We start from the raw sequence: 15,400 nt of genomic DNA on the forward strand, positions 1-15,400 counted from the left end.
CTTTGTACTGTCACCCTGGATCCATGTGGCTCCTCTCTTTGCTCCCAGGTAGCTGCTAGAAAAACTTCCACGACTGGTCAGAGACATTAAAGAGGTAAACACGCATCAGTAGGGAAGTTCAGAGTACTGGATAAAAGAGGTGTGGGAATGGCGGTGCCAGAGAGACGGGGTGGGCCCTCCCGTGCCCCGAGGAAAGGGCTTGGAAGCACAGATTTGGAAAGACAGAAAATGAGACGCAAACCTCTCAGAAGTGCGGAACAAGCTGGAAGCAAGTGCTGTGGGGCGTGTCTGTGAAGCAGCAGTGACAGTAACCCAGTGACAGTGATTGACTCAGGGAGAACCCTAGTCATCTGTCTCCCAGCCCAGGGTGCACCCTGAGGTCTGTACTTTTCATCCAGAACCTTTTCCTCAAATCCACTTGTGCATGAAATGGAATTTGGGGCAATAAATGGGCAATTTCCACAAGTTCGAAAGGGATCTGACTTGGATAAATGTGTTCCTAGTTTGCAGAGGGGATGATGACGTTGCTTCTGAGAGCTGAGTTCCCCAGGCACTGCTTTTAAGCTGAGGAAAAAAAAAATCAGATGTGTGAATGGAAGCCTAATAATGTTTAAAATGCATTTGCTGATCATTCATCCCCTACCCTCTCAGCTTAATTTAGATTCTCTTTTGTTGCAAAAACAACTCTTAGGTTCAGCTTGCTTATGAATTTCAACTTGCCTCATTTCTTCAGAGTAGCAAGAGTTCGGGGTTTTCTTGGACTCTGTGTTTTGGAGAAGGGACACTTGGTGTTCTCTAGCTCAAGTTCCATCATAAAGATGATTTTTAAATCACCACTTGGAGTCAATCTTTGCTTAAGGTTTTTATTCCCTAAACTCCCATCCATTGTGAAGATTGTCCACTGGACTTTGTGGTGACAGCTCCCCCCACCCCCCGATCTGGCTGTGCGAACACCTCAGATGTTTGCATCTCCTGCCCATAGTGAATACCTCGTCTTAAGAACCTTCAGCCAACGGGGAAGTGAAAGAAATATTCGCGGTAAATGATCTCAGTACATCTGACAGCGCTCCCCTGTGCTGCTGCCTTTGAGATCAGAGACTGCTGTTAGAGATGTCTTGATTGATTGCTGCAGTGGCCAAAGAGTGCCACTCCCTACTTCAGTGGTTTCAAAGCCACAAGCATAGGTATCCTTTCTCATAACCCAGGCCTAGGGACTTTGCAAAAAAGAAAAGGTTAAAAAAAAAGACAGCAACAACAAAGTAAATTTCATATCAATTTATATTTGATGTATACTATTTGCAGTCATTTGATTAAAAAAAACCTGCTTTTTTGACCGCAGCACATATACACATAAGCTTAGTACAGAGCTTGTCAGCCTCAGCACCGCTCACATTCTGTGGATCATTCTTCATGGGGTGGGAGTTGGGGGCTGTCCTGTAAATTGTTCAGGACGTTGAGCAACAGCCTGCCTGGGTTCTACCCACGAGATGCCAGGGGTGCCCTCCCCTCCTGCCCAGTCATGACGATCACAAATGTCTCCAGACACTGACATGTGCCCTTGGAGGGAAGAGGGAAGGGGTCCCTGGTGGAGAACCACTTACTTGGTATATGGAATGTGCATGAATGAAATCAGGCGGATCCAGAATCCCTGCTGGAAATGTGTACCTTATTGGGATTTTTTTTTTCCTTGCTTGCTTGCTTGTTTGTTTTCATCTAATCTCCTTGGCCCTAAAAGTTATCCCAGGTACTTTTTTTAATCCATTTTCATGGATTAACCACGTATTTTCAGATGTGTCACTCATGCAGAGTTGCAGAAAGTGGATAAAGATATTTCAAAGCTGGGGCGCCTGGGTGGCTCAGTGGGTTAAGCCTCTGCCTTCGGCTCAGGTCATGATCTCAGGGTGGTGGGATCGAGCCCCGCGTCAGGCTCAGCGGGGAGCCTCCTTCTCCCTCTCTCTCTCTCTGCCTGCCTCTCTGTCTACTTGTGATCTCTCTCTGTCAAATAAGTAAAATCTTTAAAAAAAAAAAAAGATATTTCAAAGCAAAAAGATCTGGTGATGTTACAGATGATAACAGATTTCTGAGGAGCACTTGTCTTCCTCAGTGGACTTCTTTGGATGGCATCCATACGCCCTTGATTTGCTACTACTAAGGGTGGTTCTTCACCTTTCCTACACAGCAGCCTCCTCTGGTGAATTTTTGCAAAGCTCAGTGTTGTCTGGGGTGGGGCCTGACATTTGGTTTTCTGGAGTTTCCAGGGGATTCCACCGCATATCATGAGGTTTATGCCCTGGGGCACCTGGCTGGCTCAGTTGGTAGAACATGTGACTCTGGATCTCAGTCAGGGTCAGGAGTTCAAGCCCCACACTGGGCCTAGAGCTCACTTAAAAATAAACAGATTTTTACGAAAGTGTTAACTTTCTTTAAAAAAAAAAAAAAGAGAGAGAGAGAGAGAGATAGGCTTATGCCCTGGAATCATCATCCTCAGCCTCTGACAGCTATTGGATAAGCCATACTTTGGTCTGTTCAACAGCTGTTTATCTATGTTCCAGGCGCTGTTGCAGGTGCTGGGAACACAGGTCACAGAGGGCGAGCCCTGCAAGAGGACTCACTTTCTGGTGGAGAATGCGAGAGAATATGAGCACTTTGGTGTGTGCACTTGACTGAAGGAGTATGGGGTCCTTCTGTCTCATAATTTCTGTCCATGTGTGTGTTCTCTGTTGTTTGGTGGTTTCTTTATGCTTCTTGAATCCTTTTTACTCAGTTATATAAAGATTTTTCACCTTCCTATAAAACACTTCAGGTGTGATGGGGAGTAGACAGAAATAAACACATTAGATCTATGCACAATTAAACCATTGCTAAGGGAATCATTGCTTATAATTCTCAGGCTTCCCATTTGGGAATTTGTTATCATTTTGTTAGATCGGTCAGCTCAGCGATGCTAAGGATGGTACTCACACTTCGTAGCAGTCTAGGGCCATGAGGATTGAACCAAGGGCTTCCAGCTGTCCCTTGTGTTCTTAGTTTGTCAGAGTAAGGGGGTCTCCCCTATGACCCCACATCCCAGAGGAGGGAGAGTGAGTGCAGACAGAAGCCACACTAGGAATCCCCAAGATGCACAAGATGTCAGGCTGGATGGATTGCTCAAAGCAGACCCCGCAGGTGCCCAGAATGACAGGTCATGGCTGTCCAGAAATGGTAGGGTACTCCTCTAGCTTTACTAAGAGTGTTTGCTCTATCCAAAGATGTTAGAACAAATACACCACTTGGTAAGCGCCCCATGGAATCCCATAATTCTGGCAACCACTAGCTGGAAACGAAGAGGGAGTTGGAGGACTTTCGATGCAGAGCGAGGAACTATGTAGAATGCAGTTAAAAAAAAAAAAAACAATCTGTCCCCTGCCAAGTCTGCAGCCACCCCCCACCATTTTAAAAGAGATGAATTCCATCCCAGCAAAATTAAAGCCACATGTTAATTAGGCACGGGTACCCAGGACTTGACTCCAAGTATCCTCGTGCCTTGACCAGTTCTTTTCCCATCACACCCACAGACAAAAGGCCTCTTCCCACCTCTCCTCACCTCTCCTCACCTCATCTCCGTGACCCAAAGAAACCCATCTCTTCATTTTTGGGAAATGAAATGCAGTGTATATTTTTTTCATCTAAAAAGCTGAGCCATTGGTTCTAGAAACTTTGCTACTTATTTATCTCGCTGTAGCGTAATGTAATTGTGTATGTACCTTCACGAGAAGAGGATGTGAAAGTATTTTTGAGATGTGTGGCCGTTTTTTCAGTCTCGTCCTGCAGAGAGGAGGCAATGTGATAAGACAACCACATTAAAGATGAAAATTGAAATGGGATGCCGGGAGCTGGTCCAGAGGAGAAGTAACATTTGTTACCGAAGCATGAGCAGAGGAGGACATTTTTTTAATCCTCGTTTGAGATTGGCTCCATTTTAAAGATGGTCATAACTTTACTAGGCGTCCATGATGGCACCCTCGATGTTCTACTGAATTCAGCAGTGGTAAATGACTTGGGGGTTCTGTATGAAGATGCTGAATTGGGTACTTTGGGAAGACTCTCCTCTCCAAAAATAAAGAGGGTAATGCTGCTTTAATGCTCCTGTACCCCTCACCCCTGTCCCCCAGGGGGCAACACATGAAGGCTTTTCCTGCTGAGTGGATCTTCATTCCTAGAAAGTGTTCCTGACCAAAATATCTTCCTCTTTTGCTCATAAGATGGATTGAACCATTTGGGGGAAGAAAACCTCTCTTTTTAGCCCCGGGAGAATCCCATCAGTCATCCCACTGCTCACCTTCCCCTGCATCAGGTCCAGGACCTTTTATCCTTCAGAATCAGCCGTGCCCTTGGAGAGAAGCATCCCTCAGCCCAAACCAGTTGCCTCATCACCCCAAATCTCTCCAGTCAAAAAACTGTAAGATCAGCATCCTTGATCAAAAGCATCCTATTCCAAAGCTTCCATCAGAAAGCCTCTCCTGTCTAAAGAAGTGAGCCACCTCCGGCCTCTCTTGACCACGAAGAATGGAATCTTCCAGGGAAACCCAGAGTGTGCTCACGAAAGTACCACGTCACCCAAGGTAGCAAGTGGGCCAGAGAGACGTTGAGGAAGTAAGAGCTTTGAGCAGGCAGGAAAGGGAGGGAATGGGCCATGCCACATTCTCTGAGGAATGGGGACTCGGGGAAGGAGAGGAGGTTGCTGTGCTGAGGCCGTATCTTCAGGGGCTCAGGATTCGTTGGCAGAGGCAGTGTGCTGGGCACTGGTTCCGGGTGTTTTGTGTTTGCCCTCCCAGTAATCTGCAGCCTAAAGAAAAGAGAATGTCAGTCCAAACAGTGTGGCTTGTTTTTATGCATGGAAAAATCACCACAGAAGAACTTCAGATAACGTATATGAATATGAAAGATGGCCGAGATGTGTTACCTAGTGAAAACTTGAAGGAAAAAAATGGCAGAAAAGTATTTCCCGTATAAACCCCTTTTTAAAGAGTCAGTATGTGTACATGAGTATAAATGCCTCCCATCAGTGAGCTCACCCAAGTGTCTGTATCTGTGTAACCCACTGCTGGACTTCTGGACATCTGTAGGAGAAAACGTGAATCTGGGAATGGGTCTACGGGGAAGACATTTATTTCTCACATTATATTCACCTCGTGTTTATTTTTTCTTAACATACTACCTTCATATTTTCTTAAAAAGGGAAGAAAACTGAGAAATAATAGGTAGATGATTAGGCATCATGGCATCTCTTTGGGGAGGAGGGATGGCAGGGTGTGAGCTCTGGGGCACACACAAAATGTCCGGGTGTGATGAACGTCAGGGCATGGCGATGTCTAGCCGCGAGTCCGAGAGACCTTTTTCCATAGGAACGTGGTGGACCATATCGTCTCAGGCTTCCTGGTATTCCCCCAACCCACCTGGAGCCCAGGCGGGTCTTTCTAGTGCTGATCTGTACCGTTCTCGGTCTGTGGATGAAGAGGGTTCTGGTTGACGACTTCCGTGTTCATTTCCCTGTGAATCTGAGTATGGAGCCCAGAAAATGTTACACTGACGCGTGAGACTCAAAAAGAAGCTACTCAAGAGGGAAATCTTTGCAACGTTGGGGTAGGCAAAGAGTTCTTACTTGGAGCAAACAAAACACTGAGTTGTAAAAGAAATTCATAAACTCTGGTTCTTAAAAGACACTATTAAGAAACTGGATAGGGAAGCCATGGACTGTGGGAAAAAATATATGTACCAAAGAACTTCTATCCAGAATGTTTAAGGAACTTGACAACTTTACAGTTGGGTTAAACAACCCAATTAAGCAGGGGCACACAAACTTGAACAGAATGTTCATCAAAGAAGATGCCCGAGTGGCCATTACGCACATAAAGAGATGCTCAACCTCATTTGTCATTAGGGAAATAAAGATCAGAACCGCAGTGAATGACCACTACACAGCTATGAGGGTGGGGAGAAAATGTGAAAGCTTGACAGTTTCAAGTATTGACAAAAGTATGGGACAACTGGAATTCTCATACATGGTCCAGCCTCCTTGGAAGAGAGTTTGTCAGTCCCCTGTAAAGTTAAACAAGCTCTTCCCAGCAGTTACCCAAGGGAAGCAGACACATGTCCACCAAAGACAGATGCAGAAGCTCATGGGGGCTTCTATAAGATCCTGAGCTGGAAACAGCCAGAATGTCCTTCTGTAGGTGTACCAGTAACCAGAGCGTAGTTCTGCCCACACCGCAGAATACTGCTCAGTGATGGAGTAAGGAGTGAGCTGCTGGTGCCCCATCAGGACGAGAGAGAACGCCAACCAGGAGTTGCCCGGGGCAAGGGTGGGTAGGCAACGGGCACAAGGAAACTTTGGTGTGATGAAGTCTGATCTTGGTTGTGCCCTTTGTTTTCCTTCTGGTGATGGTTACCCTGGTATAAAATTCATCAAACGGTACACCCGGGAGGGCACTCCCTGTGTCTCCCTGGGGACTGGGTAGCCCCCCCCCACCCCATGATGCCAGTGTGCACACGATGAACATGGAAGGACATTTTCTCAGACCATTGCGCTTTGCGTGTTTGCTACTTCCAAGGGCAGGACATCAAGAGGAGGGCATCCCCATGACTCTCCCTTCCATTCTGCCCGCAGGGCTGCATGTTTGGGCTTACACTGCATAGGAACTGGTCCATTCAGAATGAAGAGTAGGGCGGTAGGGATTGATGGTGAACAAGATCTCGAGATCTCAGCAAGACTGGGTGTGGCACCTTCTGTGAATGCCTGGAGGCAGGTGGGATGGCCAAGGTGCCAGGGGAATCTTTGTGGAGGGCTCGGGCATGCACGGCTCTTTGGGCAGAAGGAAGGATTGGGGGACTTGTGCTAAAATGTCCTATTTTCAGTTGGTTGATGTGTTGATTTGGTTCAGCTGGGATGGGGTTGGTGGTCGTGCTGATGTTTTGTGGGTCTAAGCACTTTCCACGTTGCCCCTTCGGTTCTGCGAAATTCTTGTGGGCGTTGACGATACTTTTCCTTCAAAGGTTCTCTTTCTCTTCTTTCTTGTTTCTTTCCTTGTGTCTATCTGTGGCCCTTTGTACCTTCCTCCTGTGGTCCCATGTGTCTTTGAAGAATAAAGAACCACTTTCTTTAATTTTCTGGGGAAACAAATAGGGAAAGTCTCCTGAAAAATTTTTTTAACCTGTTTTTCTTCTTGTTCTGTCCCCATCGAACCTCCTGGTTGTTGAGGAAAAGTCTGGGTAGAGTTACCTGGGGAGGCAGGGGCCATGCAGCCTGGCCAACCCTGGTTCGTGGTAACATTTATATTCTCGTATGGTAAGGAACCTTTGCTCTGCTGAGAGAGGAAGGGACCCTTTCCAAAATGAGGGTGGGAAAAGGCCTCAGCAGTGTCTTACCGAAGCTATGAGCCTTGTCTCTTGGCAACAGGCCGTGTGGGGAGGCGAGGGCATAAGGACAGCAAGAACCCTGGGAGCCGTGATTGGGACCTTAAGTCTTGCAGCTCAACTAAAATATATATAGTTACATATATATATCTTAGTATCAGTGGGGAGTGATGACTGTTTTAGAAATTTCACCCCGGGAGTTGCCAAATAAGTTAATTTACCCGTTTCTCATACACCATACTATTAAAATAAACCTTCACTCCGTTATTGAGTGTAAGTAACGGGCCTCCTGCAGGCAAAATCGAAAAAGGCCTGCAGAGTAAAGTTCCTTTCCTCTGCACCAAGCCCCCCCCCCCCCCCCCCCCAGCCATCACCTTTTTTGGAGACGTTGTCTTCTGGAACCGGCGTCATCCTCATTATTAATCGCTTGTGGGACTTCATGCTGCATCACATTACTCCCTCGGAATTAAACTGCACTTATAGAGTATGAAAAATGCACTTTTTTAAACAGTAAAAAAGTCATTTCCTAGCATAATACCCCAAATAAAGTGCCGCGGAGCCATTAGTAGTAAATTGAATTTTTTGGTATGTAATTTGTACAAAAACTGACAAGTGAGAGCCCCCCAGCCCCCCCATCATTAGTCACTGGGTTTAGGGGACACCGAGGTTGTAATCTGCAGAGGCAGGCATTTTTGATGTCGGCTTCAATTGCACACTTCATTTATTTGGACAGGGCACAGGCGGGGCGGGGCCACGCAGCAGCACTGCCGCACCATTAGCGAGTCTCGCCCCAGGGCAGCTGGGACGCTGCGCTGGGGCAGATGTTCTTTTCAGCCTATTCAGTGACCATTCTTGGGGGTTGTTTACTGTTGCCATGGCAACTTTCATTTCCATAGCAGCGGCGCCGCTGTTTCTCAGAGGAAAATGAATTTAGTTATAAAAGGATAATATTTTTCTCTGTCTCTATATAACCTGCCATCTGTCAACTGGGGGATCAGGAAGGATTCAGAAACCTATTAAGAATTAGAGCAACGGAGTGAGGAGGGTTGTTTTTTTTTTTGGTCCCGTATTAAAAGCCATAATAGATGTGGAAGCCAACATTGTGCCCTCGACATCATAACTTTAATTTTTTTCTTTATATTTTAAAAAGTGCAGTTTTTTCTTCCTGTCTTTTTTGTTGTTGTTGTTTAAATGCCTCCACCACCAACACCACCACCCTACGCATGCACACAGTCTCGGAAAACACAATTTGCATTCTGCTGACAGAAGGAAATGCCCCGACGTCTTGTGCGTAGCTTTCTAGATGCAGGTATATTTAGGGCTTTCTCTTCTTGGTGCTGTGAGCTTCCCCAGTTCCTCAAAGATTCCTAGAGCTAAAGCTGTTGTCACCCCACTCCCTTCCTCCCCCGTGCCAGGGGAGCAAGCTTCGGGGGTGCACAGGTCAGCAGCCTATCAATTATGAAATCAGCAAAACGAGCGGGGACCATGCTTTATCTGAAAACCTTACCAACCTTCCCCTTAAATCTCATTCTAGAATCCCTTTCTTCCTCTCAACTCCACATGGGAAGAAAGTCACCTTGGGGATAGCTCATCTAGTTCCCGGATTTCTTTTTTTTTCCTCTGTTGCTTTCATGAACTGTAGCTTGCAGGGGGAGGAACACGCGCACACACACCGGCCCCGTTGTAAATAATGTTATTTATTGGTTGATTTTTCCAGATCCTGACATTGATGCTGCCAGTGCCATGATGCTTTTGAATACTCCCCCTGAGATACAAGCAGGTTGTGAGTAGATATTTCTATAGCCTACAGCACCATAGTGTGTGAACTTAACCTTCTCCTCTACATCCCAGGCCATAGGAAGAACTAATGCTCAAGCAGAACTTCACTTGTAGAGTCACTCTAAAACTGCCGCAGTGCACGATCACAGACGCATGTGCCTGCGAGCCTGCTGCCGTGCATACGTGTGAACGAGTGCATCGGTGTGTTTCTGAGATGACAGAGTTTTTATATAATCTCAGGGCTTGAGGCTCGGGGGAAGGGAAGTGGACCCAGTAATGAGTCCCGGTGGAGAGAACTTCCGTTCTCCTGAGGGAGTAGTTGCCATGATTTGGTAGGTTCTGCCAGACAAGGCTACATGGGGCCAGCTTAACAGTTAGGGAACTGAGCAGTGTGTATTTCTAGAAATTTCTTTCCTTCGGGGACCTCATCAGTAGCAGGCTACCATTTTACAGCTAGAGAAGAGAGGTGGCAAGGTGGGTTTGCAGGAGCTCAGGGTGGCCTTGAAGTGGCCCGTGGGTTCCCCCGTGTGTCAAGCCCACCAGCCCTCCAGGCTGTCGTGGAGAGGGGCAGGCCTCACTTAGCCAAGCAGGCCTCCTGTCTTCACCTTCTGTCAGCTGCTGAGCAATGTCAAGCTTGAAACCGTTCTTTTCCTCCCTTGAACTTCTCTCCTACCCACTGCCTCCTGTTTTTTCCCACCTCTAGAGCCTGGAGTAGTGTGGTTTTAGAAAGGTCTTCTTCCCAAGTGATGACTTTAAATGGAGAGGATTGTCTCCTCCTCCTGCTGACGGGAATCTGGTCCCTCTGCCCGCACTTTCCCCCCAGCTGGAAGCCCGCTGAGCAGATGGCCGACTCACTTGCCAGGATCTGCTCAGGGCTTTGCTGCATTGCAGTCTCCCGCTGACAGAACACACAGGTCGGAGTTGGTAACAGGGCATAGCAGACCCCCACCACAGCACCCTCCAGGGGCCGGGGCCTTCAGCTGGTTGGACCCTCTGGCTCCCTGAAGGGTGCCTGGCCTCCTGAGTCAGGGAATCCCCCCTACATCAGAGAACATCCATTCTTGGGGGCTTCTTTGAGTAGGGGACTAATGTGGAATTCCAGAACATCCTTCCATAGCCCTCCATGGGCCACAGCCGTCCCCAGAGCTTGAGGGAATTTGGCTCTATCCTTTCTCCTTCCTTCTTTTAAAAGACTCGAGGGATGTGGCCACACATTCTCAGGAGACACTTGTCCCTCTGGCAGGGGCTACTGTTACCTGCTCCGAAAGGTGCAGAGTTCCCTTTCTTTCTTTGCTAAACTCGATCGCCAGCAACGGAAGGGTCAGGCGGCCCGTCCCGCCGAAAAGCAGGCACCACTGACAAGCGCTGGTAGAACTAGTACAGTCCAGTAACTAGCAGTTCCCCTGTGATGTGGTTTTTCAGTGATCTTTGACGTGACAGAGAAATTGAAAAACAAAACAAAACAAAAAACTCCATTCTCAGAGGACATGGCAGGAAGCGTGCAGACCAGATTGTAACCAAGGTACTGTCTGAAAGGGTTTCCAAAACCAGGTTGCATAACTTGTCATGAGGAAAATACACTTTCTTGTCCGAGCTGTGCAAGTTCTGCAGCATCTTCCTTAGCTTCCGGCCACTGTGCACAGTGATCACTGGCTTCGAGAGATGCTTTTGATGAACCAGAAGAATGGAGTTAAGAGGGAAAGAGGCAGGGAGATTGGACAGAGCTTCCATGAAAGCCCATTGTTATTGAATTCTTGAGCCCAGGTAGAAGAGGAACAGGATTGATTTTGATTAGTTGACAGATTAATGGTTTTTATAATGCTCTCGTGGCTAAATGAACTTCTTCCCACTCCCTCACTAGAACATTCAAACTAATTATTTTTTCAAGGTATCCACAGTCTGTCTTACGTGAAAATACTGAAGTTGAGTTTTGAATGCTCAGTGTTTATGTGTTGAAGCTGTAGGGTTGTTTTCATTTTACTTGTGTCATGTTGCTTTTCCTGAGATTCGGTGAATGCCTTGTGCCGCGCCGTCCCCCTGCCTTGCCAGCATGCCCGAGGCCTGGAATAAGTGGGAGGTGATTCCTCACCAAAAAGTTTCCAAGGCAGCACCCCCCTCCCCCACCCCCAGCCACCGTGCTGGAGGATGGGCAGCCTGCCTGGTGGTGTCTGTGTACGCAAGACCCGGTGGGGACGTGTGCGTGGCATCCGGGCTCCTGCAGCGCCTCTGCCCACACGTGGTGAGCACGGACTGGCATCTGCATGGAGCACGCTGTGTTCAGCTCCCGGCCTGGGCTGTGGCCGAGCTCTGCTTCCAGAGCCTCCTCGTGTGCTGTTATTTATAGCCCCTTGTTTTCCCCTCCTGGGCTGTGCGATGCTGTGGTTGAACCGAGGCCACCAGCCTGGTCTGTCTGCCGCCGTCACTTGCAGCTGTAAGAGGGTGCCCCGGGTGGCTTGAAAAGCTCTTCCTTTGCCATCGACCTCCGTAGCCACTCCACTTAAGGTCACCAGATGGCAGCCGCTTGGATGGGTTCCTCTCATCGTCCCGGGGCCCAGCCTCTGCAAAGCTAGCTCGGGGCTGGCAGACCAGCTACCATCCAGTCTGAGCTGAGTAGGTCATACAGAGGAGGCTTCTCAAGAAGCTGGTGAGAATTCCAGTCAGCCAAGCCCCTTTATCTTTGAGGTGTGCCGTTCTGTCTTGCATGCGCTCTAGAACACTAATTCCAGAAAAATCAGCACAGGGCATTGCTGCCTCGTTAGCTCTGAATTTTAGATTATGCTCCTCATCAGATCTGTCCACCTACCCCCCCCAACCACTGATAAAAGTGGCTAAAAGAGACTAATTCCAGCTTCTAGAGTCCACAGAAGTACCTGCTTTGCAGTTCCCCTTTGACAAGCCCTGGGAGTCATCTGTAACCCCAATGGAGGGATTGTTATGAAGTCAGATCACCATTACTCATCTTCAAAGGCTTATATAAGCCCTAGTTGGAATGTTCCCAGAGAGGAACTCTGGATCATAAACAGAACAACAAAACGGGACAGCAGAGGGGAGGGATGGAGGCGGCGTTCCGCTCCCTGCCTCGAAGTGGGGTATATATCCAACACGTCAGGCACTGGAGAAGAAAGGCGACCAGCACATAGGCTCCCCCATTCCAGACCCCTTCCCAGCATCCTTCCAAGTAAGCAGGTGGAAAGAGCGACTTCGGGAAGGGGAAGGATTATCGGTATCACTTGCTGCTCAACTTATGGCCTCTGGTAGCGTTAGCCAGGGCTGCCCTCCAAAGGCAGCAGTAGGAGCTCCGAGGTTAATTTTAGAAGCTGTGAAAATCAAGGAAGCGGAGCGTCAGGAGGGAAGCGGAGGAAGCCGGGATGGGGAAGTGCCAGGCTGGCAGAGCCTGGAGGGAAGTCTGTCTTGTGCCATCGACGTTTTCTTAGGTTCCAAGGTGATCATGGTCAGATCACGGCGGGCAGTGCTGCTGGGCTCAGCTCTCTGTGTGTGGGTTCCCATCTTCTGGTAAAAAGAAAGAAGTTTCAGGTCACTCAGTAGCATGGGAGAAAGTGGTCAGTCGGCAAGAACTAGGAGCTCTGGGGTTCCTGGCCTTGGCACTTTTCAGCAACCCGAGGATCTCGGGCGCATGTCTTCTTGTGAGTAAGAGCTGAATATTGAGTTGCTCTAACAGCACGGGATGGTGCTGGAGGCCTGCGCCGGACATGTCCAGTTTCTCAGCCGGAGCCGAAGGACCCATTTCAGGGCATTGGGTGGGCTGGGCCGGTGGTAAAGGGCTTGGTCTTGAGGTGTTCTGGTTTACCCCGAGGGCAATACGGAGGAACAGGAAGGGAGGCTTGCCGACAGAAAAAGGGCTGAGGAATGCATTCGCGCTCCTTCCGAGTCCCCCAGACCCAAGACTAGTTAAATATGGACCTCAGGATGCCTTTCTCAGACGTTTTAGACTGGCTGTGATTTGTTTTTCGGATGCCTCCTTCCTGACGCTTGGGGATGGAGCCTGGAAGGAGGGAAGATGGGAGAAGAGTTAAGTGCCACAGCTGGCTTCTGGCAACCTGTGAGCAAATCCGAACACATCGTCATCCCAACATGGAGAGCGTTGCCAGTGATGAGGACTGAGAAGTGCCAGGACTGGCAGAAGCCGCATTCGGTTGCAGCTCATTTGAGACCAAACTCCAGGAGTCAGGAGAAGAGCCTAGTTTATGTGCCAGAAGTCTTGCGAGGCTCGGGAAATAGCTCAGGGAAAGCCTTTTAATGCGGTGGGATAGCTTTGTCCATGAGATTCTCTCTGAAGTGAACACACTTCATTAATCGGGAAGATGTTTTAGTGGGTGAGTGCAGATTTGGGAATAACGACAAAAAGCATAAAAGGCTAGAAGAATGTCTCCCTGTCTTGACACACCCTCCCTTAGCTTCTGTTCCTTCTAGATCGTTGGTAAGAAGATGCTGGAGGGATGGGATGGGATGGTGGAGGGATGAACAAGATGGCGATGATGAGCTTACAGAACGAACCAGTTTACATCAGTCTCCCTATTTAATACTCAAGAACAATCCTAGGAGCTGTGTTTATGCCGAGTTTAGAGGTGAGGAAACAGTGGCTCAGGAAGGTTAGGGGACTTGTCCAAAACTGCGGAGCTAGTGGTAGGACAGGACTTCGTGTTGCCCCGAGCTTGTACTCTTACCCACTGCACAACACTTCCTCCATGGAGGCTTAAATGAGGTGAGACGCATCAATGGACCCTGGGCTTCAGTCTGTGTGCACTGAGGACTGGCTTCCTTTCTTTGTTCCCCTCCCTGTTGGGCATGGCCTTGGGGCTTAAAGGTTTTAGGCACTTGGGCAGAGGGCTCTGGGCTTGGGGCAGTGTCCTTGGGGTTGCTTTTCTTCTTTGACTGGCGAATGACTCACTGGCCATGTCAGAGTCCAGAGAACCTGTGCTCTGTGACTCCCATCTGCTTTCTTCACTTCCCAGGGCACCCCAGTCATTGTCCCAGGATTTTAGGTGTCTCAGGCATTTTTCCCCCAGGCGTGACCCTGACATGATCTCCACAATGGGAGCAGAAGCACCGGTAAGAGCAGTCACTGCTGCTCCAGCTGCGCTCTGTGACCAGGAAGATGGCTAAGTTCTAGCACCTTCTGGTTTGTCTCCCTCTGTTCTTATGGACTTTGGCTCACGAGGAGTGGAGACAGCACAGGTTACCTTGGGGTGCTCTGAGGACTGTGGTGGTGGTGATGATGGTGCTGATATTGATGACCGAGATGTATTTTCTTAACATTAATGCCTTTATTAACTCTGTGCAATCTCTGCTCTGTGAGATAAATCCCATTTCTGTCCCCGTCCTCTTACTGAAGCAGCTCACTCATCAGACACAGGCAGTGAATGACAGAGATGGAACACAGACCCAGGGCCTTCCAACACCAGAGTGTGGCTCTCAGCCACTACACTCTTGGACCACGTCCCTGCTCAGAACCCTTTAATGGTTTCTCCAGTCCCCATGCGGCAAAGCCCAAAGGACCTCATTCCTGCAGACAATCACACACTGTCGTAAAACTACTTTTTGTTCTTGTGCATGCTGCCATTGTTAACTTCCAGGCCTTGTGTGTGCCATTCCTCTGCCTTGGAATGCCACCTTCGATGGCCCTTTCTACAGGAAGTCTTCCCAGGGGCACTTTACTACGGGTCAGGTGTCTCCATCCTCCTGTGCCTACAGGCCTCTGGCCCCAACACCTACCGGGGTGTGTTTCCCTTGCCTCTTTAATTCTCTATCTGTCCCACTTGACTGTGGCAACCCTATGTCCCCTTCGTCGAATACCTAAGCAGGCACTTGGTATGCTAGTCCATTAATTGATACAGTCTGTATATGGGACTGTCGTGGTTTGCTGGCGAGAATTATAACTGTGGTTATCAATTTTAAATTTTTAAGTTATTTTAACAAGTAGTGCTTTCTGTCAGATTGTCTTTCTGTTCTGAATGAGATCCCTAGTAACTGTTGTTTTCAATAGTACTATCAAAAGTGAACTCAGCCTGTGGCTGTCGGGCCAATTTGAAGAGACTGTCATACGGAAAAACAACCGAGTAAACCCTTTGCCGAGGTCTCCAAAACAGACAAACTAAAAGCCTCTCTTTTCAAACTACCTGCAGCACATATCTGCAAACCCCAGAGCTCTCCTGATTTTTGTGTGTCTGTTCTTGGGAATTATGGGTATTTTTCCCCCTGGGTTTTCCTT

The 15,400-nt window shown here is 48.4% G+C and overlaps 1 protein-coding gene across 6 annotated transcripts in view; it reads left to right on the forward strand.

The window, feature by feature from the left end:
• FOXN3 (forkhead box N3) overlaps positions 1-15,400 on the forward strand; it is a 398,885-nt gene that overhangs the window by 359,761 nt on the left and 23,724 nt on the right. For 4 of the 6 annotated variants that reach the window (XM_046008530.1, XM_046008533.1, XM_046008532.1 and 1 more), the window contains one exon: positions 9,110-9,175. The exons of 1 other annotated variant lie outside the window; for it this stretch is intronic. In XM_046008530.1, coding sequence (XP_045864486.1) covers positions 9,110-9,175 — 66 coding nt within the window. The remainder of the gene's footprint in view (positions 1-9,109; positions 9,176-15,400) is intronic. One more of the 6 variants, XM_046008534.1, reaches the window with a different exon arrangement.

The sequence above is a fragment of the Meles meles genome, chromosome 6, assembly GCF_922984935.1.
Source record: "Meles meles chromosome 6, mMelMel3.1 paternal haplotype, whole genome shotgun sequence".
In the NCBI taxonomy this organism is placed as follows: Eukaryota; Metazoa; Chordata; class Mammalia; order Carnivora; family Mustelidae; genus Meles; species Meles meles.